General features: G+C 53.5%; 2 protein-coding genes across 8 annotated transcripts in view; one reads left to right on the forward strand and one right to left on the reverse strand.

The window, feature by feature from the left end:
- The window catches only part of RAD50 (RAD50 double strand break repair protein), a 212,700-nt gene that overhangs the window by 61,598 nt on the left and 130,163 nt on the right, over window positions 1-20,939 (forward strand). The gene's annotated exons all lie outside the window — the stretch shown is intronic.
- Window positions 10,333-17,603, reverse strand: IRF1 (interferon regulatory factor 1). 3 transcript variants are annotated; one of them, XM_026507947.4, is made up of 10 exons: window positions 17,377-17,603; window positions 16,182-16,273; window positions 14,801-14,900; window positions 13,806-13,982; window positions 13,644-13,693; window positions 13,404-13,536; window positions 13,096-13,218; window positions 12,647-12,696; window positions 11,639-11,774; window positions 10,333-11,317 (listed from the first exon to the last, which is right to left on the reverse strand). In XM_026507947.4, exons 2-10 carry the CDS (start codon window positions 16,266-16,268, stop codon window positions 11,205-11,207), a joined length of 969 nt encoding a protein of 322 aa, XP_026363732.1. In that variant the 5' UTR covers window positions 16,269-16,273; window positions 17,377-17,603; the 3' UTR covers window positions 10,333-11,204. The 3 variants fall into 3 exon arrangements, with proteins under 3 accessions (XP_026363732.1, XP_044243329.1, XP_044243328.1); XM_044387394.3 differs by lacking the exon at window positions 17,377-17,603 and adding an exon at window positions 17,084-17,178; XM_044387393.3 differs by lacking the exon at window positions 17,377-17,603 and adding an exon at window positions 16,872-17,125.

Raw genomic sequence — 20,939 nt, forward strand, 5'->3', positions numbered from 1 at the left:
CTGACCGGTCCGCAGACCGCCCAGCCAGAGAGGGCAGCCTTCCTCAGGGGGTGCTCAGGGCTGATGCCCACTGGCTGTGAGTTCATCCGGTGTTACAGACGACCTCCTCTTTCTTTCAAAGCTACATATCACCAGTTTCTACAAGTGTTTGTCTTCCAGCCCTCAGCATTCTAGTTGTCCAGCCGGGAGAGGCAGAGAGTCCCAGAGGTCGTCTGAACAGGGATGCAAACGGAAAATTAGGGTTTGTGAGCTTTGACTGTCGCTGTGGTCAAGCTGGGATGCTATGGCCTCTGACACAGTAGAAAGGTTTGGGGTTGCTGCTCGTCACCCTTCTTTCTTTGGTGTTCTCAAGGCCTTTACACAGACACTTTTGTGAGCTCGTACCCCATGCTGTATGGCCCTTGTCACCACTGTTGTATTTTCCCTCAGCTCATCTGGAGGCTCCCTGAGAGCTGGCGTGTGGTAGGCACTCCGTAGATAGTAGCTTGTATTATTTATTTCTTGAATAAATAGTCGTGGATTCAGTGTCATTTATTGAGCATGTACCAAGCATGTACCCCCAGTGCCGGAATGTGGGAGCTGTTGAGGAGGACACCGGGGGGAGGGGAGGAGCAGTGATCTTGAAGTGAACCGACTAGAGGTTGAGTCCTAGCTCCGCCGTGCAGGACCATGTGACCATGGGTGAGTTCGCTTGGCCTCTCTGAGCTTCAGTTATATTATCTTTGAACTGGGGGTAACAATACACCCCTCAGAGGCCAGGGAGGATCAGATAGGGTCCCCACACTGCACAGCTCCAGGGGGTGCTGTTCCCGTTTTGTCTCTGCCGTGGCTGGTGGCCTGGGATTGAATGAGAGCACTGCGGCTGTGTAGTCTGAAATTAACAGCCAACGAACAGGAGCTGTTGTTATGCATGAATCAGGGAAGCAGGGGTCACTGCGGGCCAGCAGGCTGCATAGGGTCCGCCAGGCTTTGTTCTTCAAGGAAGGGCAGGGCTCTGAGAAGTGCAGCCTGCGAGGCAGGCACATGCCAGGAGGCAGGGACTCCCAGGGTGAGCCTGGGAGAAGCAGACTGCTGAGGGAGGTCGTTTCTACCTCAAGGCCTGAGTAAAGAATTCTCTAGGCACAGAGGAGCCCCTGGAGGCTGGGCAGGAAGCAGGGGTGCGTGAGAGGAAGGTGATGTCTCTTCATTATTGGGCTGCAAAGGACCGTCCAGAGCATCTTGTCCAGCCTCTTGTCTCACCAGGCCCGTGGGGGCCTGGCAGGGCAAGTCGGGAGTCTCCAAGGTCCCACGGCAGGGATCCAGGTCAGGACTCCCACCTGTGCAGAACCTGGTTCAACCCTGCTTTGTGGCCCCATAAAAGGAAGTCCCTGGCATTTTTGATATATACATGTATGCAAGCATTTTTCTGACTACGAAAGTAATCATATACAGTCACCTATAATCCCACCACCCAAACATAATCACATCAGTATCCTGACCCGTTCCTTCCAGTAGGTAGTCCTCATAAAATTATACATTGTAAATGCATTAGATCAGAATTGTAGTGTATATAATTTCATGTTCTACTTTTCCCCTATAAAAATGTGAGTGTTTTTATGAGAAGGAAGGACTGTTTTCAATGTAAAAGAAACTGTAGAAAATTTTTTTCCTTTGGGGGGAAAAAAGGCACAAAGCCCTCGTCTGTGGTGGTTGGGAGGACACCCTGCCAGCTACAGAGTGGCTGTGTCTCATGTCTGCCAGGAGCTCCAAGGCAGGGGCTCGGACAGAGACAAGTGTTTCTCCTTTCTCCAGGCCAGGCCCCATGCAGCCTCCTCCCTGTGGGCAAAGCAGAGTTGATGAGTGTGCCCTCACCCTTCCGTCCCCAACACAGGATGTGTGATTACCCACTCCATCCAAAGACACATGTGGTTTATCGCTATTGTTTATTAATAAAAACAGTGTCTCTATCTGTGCAGCGTGTTTTCTCTTGTGTTACCTCCTCCTGTGAGGCAGGTAGGACAAAAGCTGTTATACCCATTGTATAGATGAAGAAACTGAGGCTGCAGGAGGTCTCATTTGAGGCCACACAGCTAGTAAATGGCAGAGCGGGGACTTGATGTAGATCTGGCTGACATCCAAGTTAGTGATTTTTCCTCGAAACTTTTTTCCTTCGAATCCTAGCTTTTTCTACCTAAATCAGATTCCCTTAATGAAACCAAAGGCTGAGAGTGCTGTAAGTATGATGGGTGTGTGGAGAGGACAGAACCCCACCCTGGGAGTCTTAGGCCAAGCCCTAAAGGCTCAGGTGCCAGGTGTCCTGACCTCAGGGCAGCTCCTTTAGGACAGCTCAGAGCCAGCACCGTTGGAGCTTAGGGGAGTGGGTTCAAGGAGGCAGCTGTTTCCTGTAGACATGTCCAGCAGAGCCCCTATTCTTTGGGCATCCTGCTTGACCCACCCAGGCCATGGAGGCCCGTTCTCTGCCAGTGCTCTGGAGTCTCAGTGACTCCCAGAACGGAATAGGGTCTTCCTCAGGGAGACTCAGGGGCTCTGTGAGACTGAACCTAACCAAGGGACTTGGGGCGGCTGCCTCCCTCAGCTGGTTTCCCATATTGCTGCCATCACAAATTACCATAAACTAAGTGGCTTAAACCAACACAAATTACAGTTCTGTAGGTCAGAAGTCCAAAACTGGTCTTACTGGACTAAACTCACGTGTCAGCAGGGCTCCATGCCTTTACCTAGGCTCTAGTAGAGAATCTGTTTCCTTGCCCTTTCCAACTTCCAGAGGCCACCTGCATTCCTTTGCTTGCGGCCCCTTCCTCCATCTTCAAAGCCAGCAGTGGCTGGTCCAGTCTTTCACATAATGCCACCTCTCTGGTTCTACCACTCCTTCTTCCTTCTTCCCCACTTAAGGACCCTCAAGTGACTACATTGGATTCATCCAAATAATCCAGAAGCTGATAAGCAAACTTATTTCTATCTGCAACCTTAATTCCCTGTTGCCGTTAAGATAACATATTCACAGAGGACATGCATTAGGATGTGGACATGTTTATTCCACTGTGGACCGTTATTTTCCTTCTCCTCTGAGTCTCCAAAGGCTCATCTTTAGGCATAGACAGGCCACAGACCACAATCAGGATGTGCCCACCTGTGTCAGAGAGGTCCTTTCTGCCCAGGTCCCCTCCCACCTGTCTGCTTCTCACTCAGCTCAACTTGTCCTGGACTCCTCTTCTCTCCTCCTCTGCTCCCAGTCTTAGGTAGAGAGAATTTGGGCAGGCAATACCAGGAGGTTTAGACACAGAGGAGGGGGATATGAGGCTGGGTGCAGCAGGGTTATGAAAAGCCCCAGGGGGCTGAGCACTTCCCACCCGGAGACCCTGCACTTTCCAAGAACTAGGGCCAGAGCCTAGCCTGTGAGGACTCAGACCCTGAGGTCTAAGGGCAGCTCTCAGGCAGGAGGGGTAGCTGGCCAAGTATCGGAGCTCCTCCACTTCTGCACCGGGCTGCTCTGGACAGCCAGAGTTCACCTGGCCACCTTCCCTCAGGGGATGATGCCCGTCTGCCCTTACTCATTCCCCTTCTGCTCTCCTTCCCTGGGCCTCAGGCTGGAACACTTGTGGAGGGTGGTGGGCAGAGGGAGCCTCTGTCCCATAGCTGCTTGGTGAGCGCCTGGAGGTTCTGAGACCCAGCAGGATGGCCGGTGGGCAGTGCAAGGAGAGAAGGGCCGGACAAGGCCTTTGGCTGTCTAAGTACGGTGACTACCTTGCCCCAGTTTACCCAGGACTTTCTCAGTGGTAGCACTGAAAATCCCTCACCTTGGTCCTGAGCAAACTGGGACTGTTGGTTACCCTACGTCCAAGGCCCTTTGTACCTCCTAATCTACTCTAGATTACCTCTGCAGCCTGGACAGCCGGCTCTTTGGACTCTTAGATGCCAAGCTCTGCACAATATGTGGGCGCGAAGAGACCTGTGGGCTGAGGAAGGGCCCCAGGCCAGTGCTAGGGAGTCTAGACTCCTGCTTGCAGCGTTGCCAGCGGACGTGTCACACACATGGAGACCATGCCTGTGTCTGCATGGGACAGAGCTTAGGACAGAGCTTCTAGATAACTGCATGGGGGCGTGAGAAATTGTGTTTGCACCCGAGTCTCTCAAACTGTAATAGCCTGATTACCTGGGTGGGGTATTGCAGGCGGCTTTCAGGAATGTGCCTTGTCACTCACCTGTGTTTCTTATTCTGTACAATTAAACGTTTTACTCGTGTACATTGTTAATAAAAGAAAGTAACGAATGACTCTGCCTTCACATCTCCAGCCATCCTGCTGAGGGACGTGGACGGGATGTGCTTCTCATGGTGGGACACAGTGGCCCTTGCACTGCAGCCTGTGGCCCTGGCTGCTGGCTGGTCACGGTCCAAGGCTCTACTGCCGGGGTAGAGCTAGGTACCGCTCTGTCCTCACTGCCTCTCAGCCTACTCCCCTGCACTCCAGAGTCCAGCCTGGCTTTTCCCCCAGGGGAGGGCTCAGAGAAGCCAGGTGGGCGCTGGACAGAACAGGGAAGCAGATGCTGACCCAGAGTTTTACAGGAGACGCTCTCCGGGGCCAGCCCTGCCTCAGCCCCATGGGACTACAGAGAACATGAGCTGTGTGCTCCTGGGGGGCTTCCAGTCTGGTCGGAGAGATTGGGTTCCCCACAGACCACAAGGGGAGTGGCAGACAGGAAGGGGACAGGCACTGGATGGTGAGGCTGTGCTCCTGGGGGCCATCAGATAAGGGTAGGCCCCCGGATCATCTTGTAAGTGTCTTAGGATGGCCAGAGATCAAAAATGGGGTCCTACTGAGTGACCTGAGGCAGCCCCCACCCCCAATAGGGGCAGATGGTCTCCTGAGCTGAGAACTCTGGTTCATGACAGCAGGGTGGTGATGAATGGCCACCAGCCTTGGAAAGTTGGACACCCCCTCAGGCCCTCCTCTCTGCCATACCCTGCCCCCTATGTATTCGGGAGTGCCAGGCTCTATACCCAGAAGCACGGCCCTCACCGCGGCTCTCAGCATCTTCACATTCTGCTCTCCTCCCCATCCTGGAAAGCCCAGAAGGAGCATTTGGAAGGGAGCTCTGGGTCCTCATCAGAGGCAGTTATCCTTCACCTCCCGCAGGCAAGGTCAACAGCGCCCACCGAAGTCCATCATCACCCTGCTGTGGCTAAAGTGATGCGACTTCTCAACTTGTTCTTAGTTTTAGGAAAGCGATAGCTATTCCGGCCTAATGACTCCCTCCCTCTCTGCACCTGATCCTCAACCCCCAACTCTGTATCCATACAATTCCCTCATTCCATGAAGTCAGCTTTCTCAGAAAAGCCTGGCACAGAATGGCCACCACCCACACCCCGGGACTCCTATGGCCTTGGCCACTTATGCTGCTCTTGAACTGAGATCCCAGGCATATCCCTCACCTCTCTTAGCAAAGATGTGGCTGAGTATTTGTAATTGCTGTGAAGAACTCACTGTGCCTGACCTAATTCAGGGCAGATTCAGGATTGACGGTGTGAGTGAGAAGTGGTAGGACAGAAACAGAGAAGGAGACCCAGGCCAGGCCATGGCATTTGTCCAGAAATAGAAGTGAGGACCCCATCATCTAGGCTGGGGTCTGGAGGGCGGGGGAGGGCTTCACCTGAAGGAAGCCTGTAAGTGAGTCTGAGAGCCCCCCTGATGTAGGGTGGCAACCAGCCAGTTGCCAGGGTGCTGGATTTTGTCAGGGACCGAGAAGCCAGGTTAGACTCAGGGCAGCCCTAGGGTGACTCCGGTCTCATGGCTGGAAGCGAGGATGTGCCTGTGAGCGGTCCTGGCTGATAGACTCACCCAGGGTTCAGATTTCTGAGTCCCCCAGGACCTAGCAGAGGGTCTGGTTTAGGGCAGGAGAGCAGGAGAGTTTTCATTGCCTTGGTTGCACAGAAGCATAGCCGAAACCTCTTTGATCCCTAGAGCTGAGATAAGGCCTAGCAGGCCAGAGTCCCCTGCAGTTGGAAGCAGGTTCACAAACATGCTGGGGTGGCCAAGCTGCCGCCTGCCCTGAGGCCAAGTTACCGGCCATCTGTGTCCCATCCCCCTGGGGCCCCACCCCTTGAAACCGCAGGTGGCCTCCAGGGCATAGGTGAGGCATCCCTCCCTTGAGGACCAGGCCAAACCCCACCCCACTGGGGCCCAGGGGCCTGTAGCAGCAGAGCCATGTTGCCTAGGAAGAGGGGGAGCAGGGGAGCTGAAGGCAGGGGCCAAGTCCCATGGTGTCCAGAGTGGATACAACTTTTGTTGCCTTCCCTCCGGGTCCCCAGATGCTCTCTGGGCATGACGTGCTAGTGCCCTGCCCCAGGTGGGCTCTCACAAACTTCCTTCCCAGGCCTCAGTTTCCTCCTCTGCCTACAGCCTGATGTTGTGGAACCCATCTGGGTTCTGGGCACAGACAGGGGTGGGTTGGAATCCAGGCTCCATACTTTTTTTTTTTTTTAAGATTTTATTTATTTATTCAACAGGATAGAGACAGCCAGCGAGAGAGGGAACACAAGCAGGGGGAGTGGGAGAGGAAGAAGCAGGCTCATAGCAGAGGAGCCCGATGTGGGGCTCGATCCCATAACGCCGGGATCACGCCCTGAGCCGAAGGCAGACGCTTAACCGCTGTGCCACCCTGGCGCCCCCAGGCTCCATACTTTTTAGCTGAGTTATCAGGGGCAAGCGCCCTGTACCAACTGAGCTTTGCTCACCTGGTCTGCAAGGTGCTGTGGTGGGCGCCAGTGTGGCAGTGCGTGGGGAGGAGGGTGGCACAGCAGCTGCTGCAGAGTGAGCACCCGAGACCTTGTGTCATTACCTAGCCAGACTTTAAGGTCCTTCCCAGTTCCTTCCGTTTGTGAGCTTGTGGAACCTGAGGAGGGATGGCGGGCTGGATGTCCGTCTCTCCTCTTGCGCTCAATCCCTGTGTCCTTGCCTCATTACCTCTAGTATCTCCCCAACTGAAATGAAACTGTTAGCATGACTTCCTAGGCCTGACTCCCCACTGAGTCTACAAAGTGGGGGCTGCTTCTACAGTTCCCTACCCCCAGAAATTCAGCAGAAGTGGGTTTCTTGGGAGCTGCCTGGAGCTAGGAAAGCCACGTGGCCAGCCAGCTATGCCCTCGGACTGCCTTAGACTTGGCCTCACTAGAGAACCCTGACTGGCAAAGACAAATGTCACTCTGCCCACTGGTTTAATCCTGGAAAAGGGAGTGCACCAACTCTCCATTCTCCTGCCCTTGTGACTACTGGCACAAGTGGGGAGAGGTCAGTGCAGGGGTCTGATGAATTTCATGCATCCTCACCATGGAGGATTAATTGTGCCCAAGTTAAGCGAGGGCATTACATCTGACAGAGACAAAGGCCCCCTGGGTGTTTCCACAGGGCTGCTGAGGAAATCTGTACCCTGTGAACATGACAACTTTGGAATCTGTGCAAATAGTGTGAAAGAAGACCAAGTGGTCCCAGAGAATGGCAGCCTGGGCATGACCCAACCCCAGCAACCAGTGGGATTCACTCCCAGAGGAAAGGACTCCACCTCTAACCAGGCCCAGGACATTTTCTTGTCTTTGGCAGTCCCTGCCTAAAACTTCCAGAGATCTGAGGAAGCTCTTATCTTGCACACAGCCCACTGACAGATGTTGAAGACTGATATGTCAAGAAGGGATGGTTTGCATCTGTCTTCCCTGAAGATTTTCTGCCGCCATGACCATCTCTATAGGCAGCTAACGTATTGGCGTCTCTCTTTCTTCCTGTTGTCAAGTGAGCTAAATGAATAAACCAGCCCAATTAAAGTGGCACCTTTGGAGTAAGGCAACAAAACGCCTAAGGCTAACCAGAAAGGCCCCCGATGTCCATAGATTTAGCAGGAGTTCTAGCTGGTGTGACCAAGGTGCAATTTGCCACTTTACCCCAATGGAAGGTGTTCCTCAATGATTATGTTATCACAATTCCAACAAAACAGATCTTTCATTGACCTCCTAGCTTCCTTAGCCAAGAGTTCCCACCATTAGTGCTTAGACTGAAACTCTTGGGAATGAGCCACAAAAGCATTGGCAGTCCCCAAGAATGACCTTCAACTATTATGCCCAACTTTGGCTCCCATTATACTGATGTTGCTCTGCTCGGCAGCTGCCATCACAGTTACTGTCTCCCCGTCAGGCCTGGGCCGAGGTCCATGGCAGGGTATAATGGGACAGCTTGGGAGGTTTGGTTCTATCCCACACTGCTTTTCCAGGCCTGGCCCCCACAGCCCAGCTCCCTTGTGATGGGGAATGGGTAGAGTTTGGGATTTCCTCCCTAGACATTTCAAGGAGTTGGTCCCAACTGTTCAGGACTCCTGGGTTAAAAAGAGCTAGAAGAGGTCAGGACTCTGCCTTGGCTTTGGAGACTGGAAGCTAATGGATGGAATTCCTCTCCCATTTTGATAACTTTTAAGTGATGAGCTAACTTCACATATTAGAACTTGCAAGACTGCCACAGCTACGTGGGACTTCAGCGTACCTGCTGCGTACTCTCTGTCAGGGATTAGGTTGAAGGGTAAGAGGAGAGTGGAAAAGTCAGAAGCAGTCCCTGCCATTTGCTCTGGGTTTCATCCCTTCCCTCCTCAGTCTGCTGAACCTGGTTTCACACCACACCCAGACATCCATAGCTAGAGAAGCCACCCGCTTAAAGACCTTGCCAAGCCCCCATTTAGAAGCGACAGAAGGCTAGCCTCCTTAATCCAATTCTCCTCAATAAGGGCTGGGCCTTGGAGGAGCTGGAAAAGGTCATCTCATCCATCCCTCTGTGCCCAGGTGAGGCCACCCTTGAAAAATCCAGGTGGATTTTCTAATGGGCAGGGCTTCAGATTGGGGCCTCTCCAGGCATCCACAAGCAAAAGGCACACCTGGCAGGAGGCCACCTGCTACTCACGGGGCGTGTCCAAGATCAGGCAACAAAATTTCCTGAGCTTGGCAGAGTATGTCAGACTGATCCTTGCCCATTTTCCTAGTTTTTTCATCGTTTTCTCACTCAGCCTTTCCTTCTCCACCAGGGGCCCACACTCCTTTCAGAGGGCTGGGTCCAGGGAGGGGATCTAAGTCCAAGCAGTTTCTGGAACTAAGACTGGGGAGAAGTGTCCACGGGGCTTAGTTTCTCCGAGTAACCCCCTTACTGCCATGACCTCACTCCCTAGATGATGCTAGTGCTATCAGCTGATTTCCCTTGGCCAGCCTGCCTACTGCTGGGTATTATTTATGCCTCAGGGCCAGGGACTGGGGGTGGGGGAGACATGAGAAAAGCCCATATCCAGAAATCTCACCCTCAGTCATTCCTTTGACTTAGGCCTTATCTGAAGGGGGCACTGCCATATGGTAGTGGTTCCCAACCTGTGGTTTTCAGAAACACCCTTTTGATCAAATATACTCCTTCACAGAGATTTTGTGTGCCTCAGCTCAGCCAGAACCCTGAAGAGAAACGGAGGAAGGAAACCTGCTTTATGTGAGGTCATCCAAGGTTCTCCTAACACATTTGTGCATAGACGTGTTGTATCGAACACCGCAGGGCTCATATTCAGCACAAGTGTTGTTATTGCTGGCCATCAAAATTGCAAAATACTCTTGAATTGGCAGGTAAATAGCCCCAAGTCCGTCCCTGGTGTCCTCCAGCACACCCCCCCCCCCCAGCCTCTGCCTCTCAGATCTGTCCCCAATCCATTATCTATCTGTGCCATCCAGGATGGTAGCCAGTGACCACATGGGGCTATTTGCATTTTAACTAATTAAAAATTCAGTTCCTCCATTGCACTGGCCACATTTCAAGCGCTCAGCTGGCACATGTGACTTTGCCACTGCCTACTATTGTGGACAGTGCAGAGAGGACACCTCCATCAGAAACCGGACAGGTTAAGGCCCAGCACAATGGGTCTCAGGAACCAGTTTTGGGCTGGTGTCTGTGGTGATTGTCCATGACGTGCTGTACCAGGTGTTAACTTTTTGAAGGAGCATCTGAGTACATCTGGATTTGAGTTTAGCAGGACATAGAGTTTATGGCACATCATTCAAAACTCAAAACCTAACACTCTTCAGGCCTTGGAGCGCCAGTTCAACTCATAGCCTGGCTATAAAGCCAAGGGCAAGTGACTGCATTTATATGAGCATGTCTCTGTGCTAGGATTGTCCCCTCTTCCTGTCATCTGCATGAACATAATTGCAAGGCTTCTGCAATAGGTGCATGTCACTGCTCACCCCGCAGTCAAGTTCAGGCAGGATGCCCAGAATGAGTCCATCAAAATGTCTCTATCAGAAGTATCTCCAAATAAAAGGCCACACCCTTTATAAACAATTAACTTTTTATAAAAAGACAAATGTACATATTTACACACATGTGTGTATGTGGTCACACATGACTTAGTGGTTAGATGGCATTTCCAATTTTAAAAATCACACCAAGACGCTCACACTTCCCTCCCAGGGCCTGCTGAGGGCTGCCAGGGGCCTGCCTGAGGGGGCAGGTGGGCGCAGGGCAAGGCACGATATAAATAACCGCGAAGGCTGAGAGCTTGGGGGAGACGTTAGTGTACACCTCTGATCAGAACAGTGGCAAGGTCCACCAGAAAAAGTGCCATGTTTTTTCCCAAGCCCCTCAGCCCGAGCAGGGCGGAGCTCCTCTGAGGCTGAGGGAGCACTGTCCTGCAGGGCCCCATTTTCCTTCACATCTCCCTGGCTTTGGAACAGTCCCCAGGGCTCAGCTGGGAAGGGAGGGGGGTTCTTTGGGAACAGGATTCACTTAGTGCAATTGTCTCTTAGTGCAGAGCCAGCTCTGGGGTCAGCGCTGTGCATTTCTGAGGTCACTGGTCCGTTCCCTTGAGCCATCTCAGTGACAGCGAGACCCTCTCTCGGCAGCTGGGCTTAGAGGGAAAAGCTGGAGGCTGACTCCTCTCTGAGACCTCCACCTGACACGTCCACCTCAGAACCCCATCTTCCCAGGAGGCAGGGCCAGCTTTACCCCGCAGATGAGCCCAGACCCTGGCCTGACAGACCCCAGGAGGTCACTGTCCTAAGGAGGGAGGCCCCATCCCTGCTCAGCAATGGAGTCATACTCTGCCATGTCAAGGAGCCCACAGGAGTCCTGTTTCTTTGCATCACAGCTACCATGATGCCAGGTCCTGCTGGCCTAGGGGAGTAAAAGGGGGCCGGGGCCTGGCTATGGCGCACAAGGAATGGCCTGGATGGAGGGCAGCCTGACTGGGGGCAACAGGCTGTCCAGCCAGCTGGTGTCCATGTTCTTCAGATCTGAAGATATCAGTCCAATATACCCTAGAGGATGTGAAGAAGGTTGTATGAGGATGCGGGGTGAAGGCAGGCGTGCTCTCCTCCCCCGCCCCCCCCCAGCCCTATCCCAGCAGGCCACAGACACAGCCGCATCCACTGTTTACCCACAGCAGTAAGCCCCCCTCATCTTTAGGCAAACCTGTGTACTTGGGAGCAGCAGCCACTTCGCAAGCTGTCTGTACCAAGAAGCGTTTAAGAAAGATGCGTTGCCTCTGCTGCTCCCTGGCCCAGTCCCCCCAGTCCTTTCCCACCCCCTGCAAGGTTCTCCCTTGTCAGAGAAATCCTATGGCTCCAGGGACTACTTACCTCCAGGGCTGTCAACTTCTGGCTCCTCCTTGCAGCTGAAGTCTCCGTAGAGAGAGGTGGGCTGAGCCCCGGGTTCATTGAGCAGGTACCCCTTCCCATCCACGTTTGTCGGCTGCCACCCTGTCTGCTCCAAAAGCTGTGGACAGAGGAGCAAGGAGCCATCAGCTTACCACCATTGCAGACTCATCCTCTGGCCCTGCCTTCAGTGAGCCAAACTTCCCCGCCAGCCTGATACCCTTGGCCCTTTGCACATTCTCAGATGGATGCAGACGTAGAATGAGGTTAGGACGGGGGCCTAGGAAGTGAGGGTCTCCCCTGGACTCCCACTCCCGCATCTACCCTCCTGCACTGAATCTCCAAGACTGGGGAATCTCCAAGTCCTCAGCTGGGGGAGGACATACCAACTGGGAATGTGGCTTAATGCGATGGTTAGCACCATGAGTCAAGAAAAGATGTCTAGAAAAGCTAGAGATAAAGAGCTACAGCTAGGTCTCAAGTTTTCTATGCTGATGAAACAGAACCTGAGTACAACCACTGCAAAAACTTTTAAAACTGAAGCAGGAAAAAAAAAAAAACCTGGAGAATAATTTGCTAAAAAAAAAAAAAAAAGGGAAAAAAAACCCATCAGATTACAGATCCCAAAGGCTGATTATGAAAAGCTGATGTGCACTCCCTAACCAGCAGGGCAGCAGGCCTGGGGCGTGCTGGGGCAGAGGACGCAGGCCAGGGACCCGGCACGGATGGTAGCTGACTCAGCGCTGTTTGAGGCCCTGGGCCTTTGCTCCAGGACAGCCTGTCAGAGAGCAGGCCTCCCTCCTGTCCTCCCTTCCACGGTGTCTCTTCCACCAGTCAAGGACGACACCATGGTGTGACATTTGTAGGACTATACAAGCAGCCAGGTCACTGGAGTCATCGCCTAAGCCTTCTGGATTCGTAAACTCTGAGTGGTTTTCTCTCTCCTAAGCAGCAGCCACTTCGAAAGAGTGCCTGGGGAGGAACGGGCTTTACCTTCATGATGTCCTCAGTTAATTTCCCTTCTTCGTCCTCATCCGTTGTGGCTGTGGGTGGGGAAGAGCAGAGAGGTTGGCTCGGCCCTATGGCTCCAGCACCACCAGCGCCGTGCCCCTTCGCACGCGTGCATGCACACTGGCCTCCCAGCAGACATATGCCAGTCACAGAGATGCCAGGACAGGACACTGTCCTAATGACTCAGCCTCCTGAACCCTGAAGCCACACCTCTTCCCACCCCCCTGCTTCCTTCCTCACCCTCAGAGACTGGGCTGCAAGGAAAACTAGCAATCTCAGACCAAAGTGCATCCCCTGGCCCCTTCTCTCTTTTCTCCAGCACTGCACAGTCAACTCCGTCAGTTCCAGGCGGAGTTTGAGCATCGTCCCTCCCTCGGAAAACCCTTCCCAGGACCCAAACAGGCAGGCAGGCAGCCCCCAAAAGCACATACCTTCAGAAGTGGAGGGCATGGGTGACACCTGGAAGTTGTAGAGGTCACTGGTGCTATCGGGCACAATTTCCACTGGGATGCGCCAGTCAGGGAGAGTGCTAGTAACGGCACCCGGGGACAGTGCTGAAGGACAGCAGAAACCACCGGTCAGAACTGTGTGCTTTCTCAGTTTGCAAGACACCCAGCAGCCCTGGCCCTGCAGCCCGCTCCGACGGGCCACCATCCTCAAGCACAGTGCCTCCTAGACCCAAGAAAAGGAGCCATCCCCATGACCTGTGTGCTCTCCTGCCAGACCTGGCCTAGCTCACCTGGAGTAAGGTCCCGCTCAACCTCCAAATCCTGCCCTATGTAGCCCTGGGCGGTGTAGCTGCTGTGGTCATCAGGCAGGGTGGAGCTGCTGAGTCCGTCGGAGAAGGTATCAGGACTGGAGTCACCACATGACTGCAACAGGAGAAAGGAGCTTAGGCCCAGGCTTGCTGTGGCACTTCTTCCCCTGCCCACCCTGGCTCCCAGGTGACCAAAGACTAGCAGCACAGGACCACACTCACCTTCCTCTTAGCCTTGCTCTTAGCATCTCGGCTGGACTTGGACTTCCTCTCTGTGAAGCAGATAGGCTGTCAGTCTTGGTACAGGCACACCAGCCACAGCTGCCCTTCTTTCCTCTTCCTCCCTCCCTCAGAGCTTCCCAAGGACCCAGAGCCCTTGGATACCTTTCCTCTGGTTCTTGGTGAGGGGCGGAAGCATCCGGTACACCCGCACAGCTGAGCTGCCTTTGTTCCTGCTCTGGTCCTTCACTTCCTCAATGTCTGGCAGGGAGTTCATGGCACAGCGAAAGTTGGCCTTCCATGTCTTGGGATCTGGCTCCTTTTCCCCTGCTTTGTATCGGCCTAGTGGGCAGAAGAGTGAAGAGGACTGTCAGGGCCATAGGTGGGGATCCTCAGCTGCCCCCTGGCCTGGGAGGAGGAAGGCAAGAGTAGCTCTGAGCTCTCATGCTGCCGGAGACCCACACTGGCCAAACCGCCAGTATTCCTGGGTGACCCTTTGCAGGCCCCGGGGCTTCTCAAATGCCCAGGCTTGGCTCAAACACATCCAGCAAGCCTTTCTGAAGGGCCCAGCCAGAAGCACTAGAGGGCCTGTATGTCCTAAAGTGCTGCATTGTGCATTGGTGCAAGACCATGAACAGTCTCTCTGCTTGGGCTGTCAGTAGCCAGAGAGTAAGCAGGGACTAGGGTTTATCTGATATTTCCAAACACAGGAGTGGACAGAGAGCAGGCATCAAAGAACAGTTAGTGATAGGTGTGCTGACTGATCTGAGATGGACCAAGAGCCCCAACCGTCAAGGATAAAAGGAGGCTGCTAACCAGATGGGCCTTGGGCCAGGACCTTGGTGAATATCAAGAAAATGAAAGATCTGGGTACTTTCAGTATCCAGGCTCACAAGTGCTTTTGCTAGGGGGAGCTTTCATCCACCCACAAACTCCCTGAAATCATACTTTCTAAGATACTGATTTCACAAGTTCCTTTAAGAACTTGCTGAAATGATGGCCCTTTTCCCCAGAAATATAACTCTGCCCCCGATCATTCCCAAATTCTGTACACAATCTCAGGGAATTCAAAGACCTCAGTGAAGAACCTCTGTGTTAACAGAAGCGATTCCCCTTATCTCTTCCCTGGCCCCTCCAGGTCTGGAGACCAGGGCACACACCTGTGTGAATGGCCCAGCTTCGGAACAGACAGGCATCCTTGTTGATGTCCCAGCCATGCTTGGCAGCATGCTTCCATGGAATCTGGAAGATCATCTCCTCCTGAACAGCACACACACACATATACAAGGCTCTGTCAGCTCAGAGGCCACAGGCTTTTTGCATGAGTCTGCCCAGCCCCCAGGTCTGGGAAAAGGCTGACTTCCCCTTTTCAGCCTGACATCTGGCTTGGGTTGACCCATCCTGAGAATGGCTTAAACAGACTACTCTTTCACTCCAGATCTCTCAGAAGGGGCTCTGAGTTCTGAAGAGCTGTGGCAACATTAGCTCAGCAAAGATGTCCCCCTGCCTGTTACAGATGTGCTGGGACCCATACAGAGCACCTTGGGATGCTCTCTGGCTTTTCAGCACACCAACATGCACGTGAGAACTCCATCCATTATACGGGGCTGCTTAGGACACCTGGGACCGTTGGCTCCTACACAGGGGGTCCTAGCCATACCTGAGGAAGCCCTGAGCCAGACTTGGACGCTGACTACCTGTGTGACACTGGCACTGTCACTATACCTCCTGGTCCCTCACTGTGACTCTGTGAAACTAGAAATCACAGTGACAAATATAAAGACTAAGTCTCACTGTTATCATTATTGGTGGTTAACACTATGGATTTTTGAGTCTGTTCAGGTTCAGATCTTGGCTTTATCACTTTCTGCATGATCTCATTGTCTACCTCTCAGTGCCTCAGTTTCCTTATCTGAAAATGGAGATATTAACAGGATCTACCTCACAGGGCTACTGTGAGGATTCAATGACACAACGTAAGTAACGGACTTAACATAGTGTCACACTCGCTCCTTGGGAGTATACAGTAAGCATGAGCTATCATTGTGAATATTATTATTACTACTAAGTCTGCAGGGTCTGTGTTGCCCTTTGTGCACCAGCATGAGGTTTCCCAGGCCTGGGCCAATGGTGCGAGGTTAATTCTTGGGTCTCTTGCTGAACCAGCCATTCTTCTTGCCAGTAGTGCTCAGTTCTCTGTCTCCTGTCTGACTGGAACCCTGTAGGATGCTGTATGTTTGTAGGGGTCTCCCTCAGAAGAGATCAGAACTCTGGCTCTGCAGATACTGGGAGAGTCCTGCTGCTAGAAACTGTCAGTGCCCTTAGCTGCGTGCCCCGGCCATACCGAAGAAGGAAGGAAGGCAGAAGTTGGCCAAGTGCGGTCCAAATCTGGGCCTTGCATACTCCCTGCATGCAGGACCCACTGGGAAACACATCTGCCTCCTCCCCATCACTTCCCTTTTTGAGCTGCATCTGAAGCTTTGGTCCCCCAAAGAGCATGTGTTAAAATAGTGGCAGAAAAACCCAAAAGGTTACACTCACTTTATTGATCCAGATCAGCCCTGGGATTTGGTTGGAATTAATCTGCATCTCTAGCCAGGGTCTCATGCGCATCCGAGTGATGGGCATGTTGGCTGTAAAGAGAACACAGAGTCTCCTGTTGGGAGTATGCAGAGCAGCCCCTTAGGCACTACCCTGCCAGCCACTCCTCACCACCCCCACCTCCTCAGCGCCCCCCCCCACCCCCGCCAAGGTCATTCTGTTACTTTCCTCTGCCTTCCACCAGGTACCAAGTACTGCAATCACGGGGGAAGGGGCTTTCATTGTTACAAAACTGCCCTCCAAATATTTTCAGCATCTTGGGCAAAAACACTTAAGTCCCTTCCCCCACACTCCTCTAAACACTCTTGGGAGGAGACAGGCATGCAAGAGATAGTTTCAGGATTTATGTACAGGAAAAACAGATAAAATACACAGATATCTTACTACCAGAACATTCCTCCCCAAATTCAAATCCTTTCGGAAGGGGGAGGCTTCTTTTGGTTGATGCCAATAAATTCCCCTACTTGAGTTGCTGCCACTACCACCAGCTGTGCACCTTCCCTAGTGGCAAGCAGTCACCCAGCACTCTACCCGTCACCCCACCCCCCATCTATTCTACGCTGCTCCCAGACAAGGTATCCATCCCTCCCGGCCCGGCTCCCCTCCTCCGCGAAGTAACCGAAGGAACACCTGTGGCGCCTCTTCCCGTAGCCCCAGCAGGTCCGCCAGCCATCCAGAGCAGCAAGCCCCAGGCCCCCAACACCTGCACCTACAGCCTGAAACCTAAGGCCTGGGCGCCGAGCTGGGATCGCCGAAAGCCCGCGCGGGGAGCACGGTGCGCCCACGCGCGGACGTACACTCGAGTCCCCGGCACCGCTCACGGATGCGCGCGACAAACCTACCCAGCCTCCCAGAGGCCCGGGTGGCTGCGCGCACAGAGATCTGCGACAGCGGCCGGGCGCCGGCAACCTCGGCTCGTGGGCGGTCCACGCCGCGCGGCCCGCCCTCCCCGCGCTGCCGCTTGCCGCTCCTCCAGCGCCCTCCCGAGCCCGCGCCGGGGCCCAGGCAACGCCGGGGCCCAGGCAACGCCGCGCGCCCGCGACTCTCCCCGCTGGGGTTGTCGGCCCCCACTTCCTGGTGCCCCGCGCGCCTTTGTTCGACGCCACCGGTCCCCCCGCGGCGAAGGCGGGCTCACCTCCGCAGCGGGCGCGATCCAGCGGCGGCGCCCGAAGGTCCCGGCACTGCTGGAGCAGCTGCGTCGGCGCTGGGAGCGCAATTCCGGGAGGGAGCGGCGGGAAGGCAGAGGATGCCTGGGTCGAGGGGCCGTTGGGCAAGGCTGGCCTTGGCTTGGCACGGCTCCCGCTGGCCTCTGCACAGCCCGGCTTGGGCGCACGTCCTGCCTCGACGAAGTAGTGGCGCGCTCTGCCGGGGCAGCGGCGCCGGAGAGAAATCTAAACACTTAGCGGGATTCCCCCAACCCAGGCCCGGCCCCGCCTCCTGAAGAGCCGTGAGGGCGCCTATTGGCCGGTGCCGCCCCATCATTTCGGGGAAATCAGGCTGTTGTAGAGCTAGCGGCGAAGGGGAAGTACAGGGCGGCTGCTCCTCCCCACCCCCTCCGGCCCGGCGCCGCCGCCCTGGGGCGACCGCGGGCCCGCCCCGTCCGCTCCCACTCCACCCCCACACCAGCCAGCCCGGGTGAAAGCCGTCCTGAAAAGCCGAACGCCCCCGGCCCGCAGTTACTCCCCTCACTCCTCATTCTCCCAGCCTGCTCGACCCTGTGGCCATCTCCTCACCTCCCCTCCGGGGATGGGAGACGTCTGTCTTCTGAGCGCAGGTGAGGAGGTCACCCGGGCACCTGCCGTCCTCGTCAGAGTGACAATACCGGGACTGAATCCCCGTAAACTAGCCCGCTTCCGCAAGCCTGCTAATGGGGTGCCGAGAAGGAAGGGTCTGGGCCCTCATACTACCCCCTTCTTGGTTGGTGACCCACCTCCAGGGCACTCACGTGTCTTGGGGAAGTAAGGGAAAGCTTACTCTGCCTGGGGTGCCGCCTGGGGCTGCCGGAGGAGAGGAAATCCCGGTTTGGCCGCTGTTGGTGCACCTGACATGGGACTGGGAGCCTCAGTCTTCTCAACTATAAAATAACAAGAAGCCCCATCTTGCTGGTTTACGGCGACAGAGAAATGATGTCTGTAAAGCACCGTGCCGCACTTGGGGACAGCAGATCTGCGTGGTTTTCGAGGTGCCCGCCCCGAGCCTAACAATGACCAAGAAGCACTTCTCCCTCTTGTGGATCTACATCCTTGGGACTGCCATACAAGCTGACGTTAGGGAAAGGGAGGATTTCAGAGAAGCCCCAACTGCTGAGTTGGGGTAGGGCTTGGGTAGCCTTGTTCCTCCTAGCACTCCTGCCTTAGGCCACCTCCACAGCCTCACATGGTCCTTGCGCGGGAGCTCCTTAGTAGCAGCATCGGTGTTGCCTGGGGTCCTCAGCGCTTGGCCCAGAGAGGTTCTGGGCAGCGTGGGGGAAGTTGCTTAGGGATGGCCAAGGCCATGGATATGGCCAAAGAGTTGAAGAACCCAGGTCTCACTCAGTCTCTTGGGAAGAGCAACTACTTAACTCGTGCTTTAAAGTAGACCTTGCCCCACTTGTACTCCTAGAGACTGGGCTGAGTGTTCATTCTCCATCCAGAACTCTGGGCCAGCAGGTTCCTTCCTTCACCTTCCCCAAAGCTGCTGACTCAGAAATAAATTGCTCCTCCAGGCCCGGCTGGTCGTGTCGCTCCCCGCACCCAGCTCTCCCTTCACAGCAGCAGCACCCAGTTGCAATGGTGCAGGCTATAAATAGAGACATTGATGCAGCATTCCACCTGTCAGTCACTCTACTGCCTCCCTCCCACAGAGGAAATGGATGGGTTAATCCAATTCTCGTGCACCAGAATCTGATGCTGTGACTAACATGAAGCTTGGTTCCCGAGAGAGCAACAAGAATGGGTCAGAGCTCTCTCCCAGAGAGTGGTGGATGCCGTCGCTGAGAGCAGCCAAGAGACAGGAGGAACTGCGAGGAAGGAGCCTAGCTGGCTGTTAAGAAAAATGGAAGGTGCTGAAGCCCAGGAAGGGGGAGAAGGGTTGGGATGCTTTAAATGGCAGCTGGAGTGGGATCCACTACAGAAATCAAGGCCTTCTGAGCGAGCAGAAAGCAAGTGGCTCCTGAGTTGGGAAGCCTGTTCTCTGTGCACCAAATGGATGCTTGTCCTGTCTCTGAGAACCTGATATCGCCACTGCAAAATTTAAAATGAGATCAGAAAAGGGAGTTTGCATCTCACGTGGTCTCAGAAATTGACCAAAATGACCCTTTAAAGGCAATAGGAGCCTGTAAAAAGTGCTTTAAAACAGAACTTTATTTTAATTCACAGATAGTCATCTGTATCTGTGCATCTTTCCATGTCATGAAATGTGCTTCTACAATATAATTTGTAATGGTGTATATTATTCTCTGATAAGGATAAAGAAAAACTTACCCATTAATTTCCAATCGTAGGATATTTAGGTTATTTCCATATTTTCCTAATACAGACAACACTGTGTAGCTAAATCTTGCCCATATCAATAATTTTTTTGCTTAGGAGAAATTCCCCAATGTTAGAATTTACTGATGAAATTGTCATTTACATCTTTGAAGGGGTGTTTGCTGTTTGTTTGGTTGGCTTTTTTTGTTTGTTTGTTTTTTTGTTTTGCTTTTGAGTCTAGGGATTCTTATTTTATCTTGGAGCCTGTAAGAATCTGCTTATCATGATCGGGAGTGGTACACTACAAATCAGTGAAATAAAACTATACCCTGGTTAAGTACCTCAAAGTTTTGTTGTAACAGCTCTTGAATTCATTCTAAAATGTATCACACATCCCTACGATGCTAAGCAAAACAGAGGCTTCTCTAGGTTTTTCTTAGTAATTCAGGGCCAGTGCTTTAGTCCTCTCTGACTCAAAATACTCATCTTCTGTCATTCCAGTCATCCCCTGGGGACAAGTAGCTCTGGTTGCCTTCTGGACACTCCACTACAACCCTATACACAGATTCACATAGACACACGCAGAACTCTTGGCCTCACCTTTCTACACTGCCCCCCTCAGCTTTCTCTCATCCTAATTCCAGCTCCTTCCCAGGTGACATCTTTCCTATCCTCCTCCCCTTCTTGCCTCACCTCGTCCTCCTTGTCTTCCTCCCCTGAATCCTCGTGTTTTCACATACCAGGACCAGACTGTTACTGCCTGACGCCTACCCTCAGGCCTCCCCTAGGTGCCTCTGCACTAGGATGATCAACTCTGTTGATTCCCCCAAACATTCAGGTCCACCAGGAGCTTCTGAGTTTCCCCAGACTCCTTAGCCCTGCTCAGGGGTCCTATTCCAACTGTATCTCCCCCAGCACCCCTACCCTTGGCAGGAACTAGAGGGCAGTGGAAAGAATACAGGATTTGGGTCTGAAAGCCTGGGTTCGGGCGCTTTTGCCACTTGCTGTGTGGCTCTAGGCAAGTTACCGTCCTTCTCTGGGCCTCTGTAAAAAAGAGATAGTCTGCTCATCTTTCCTAATTATTATGAAGATGAAATTAGACAGACTATCAAACTTCCTAAATGGTAAAACATGAGCAAAATGACATGTATTAACAGTAGTGCATAAACCTTTCACTGCATTTCTGTTCTCTGAACACAGTGTTTTTCCCTTCGTGTCCTTGCTCCTTCCATTTGCTCCTCATCCTTAC

This window comes from Ursus arctos, unplaced genomic scaffold (assembly GCF_023065955.2).
Source record: "Ursus arctos isolate Adak ecotype North America unplaced genomic scaffold, UrsArc2.0 scaffold_5, whole genome shotgun sequence".
Classification (NCBI taxonomy): Eukaryota; Metazoa; Chordata; class Mammalia; order Carnivora; family Ursidae; genus Ursus; species Ursus arctos.

Excerpts from the sequence above, each read along its gene's own strand:
- IRF1 (XM_044387393.3), bottom strand. The coding sequence starts at position 16,914 with ATGGCTGGCGGACCTGCTGGGGCTACGGGAAGAGGCGCCACAG. Across the intron at positions 13,694-13,805 it reads CACCAAGAACCAGAGGAAAG|AGAGGAAGTCCAAGTCCAGC; the intron begins GTATCCAAGGGC and ends TCTGCTTCACAG. Across the intron at positions 12,697-13,095 it reads CATGCCCTCCACTTCTGAAG|CCACAACGGATGAGGACGAA; the intron begins GTATGTGCTTTT and ends CCCCACCCACAG.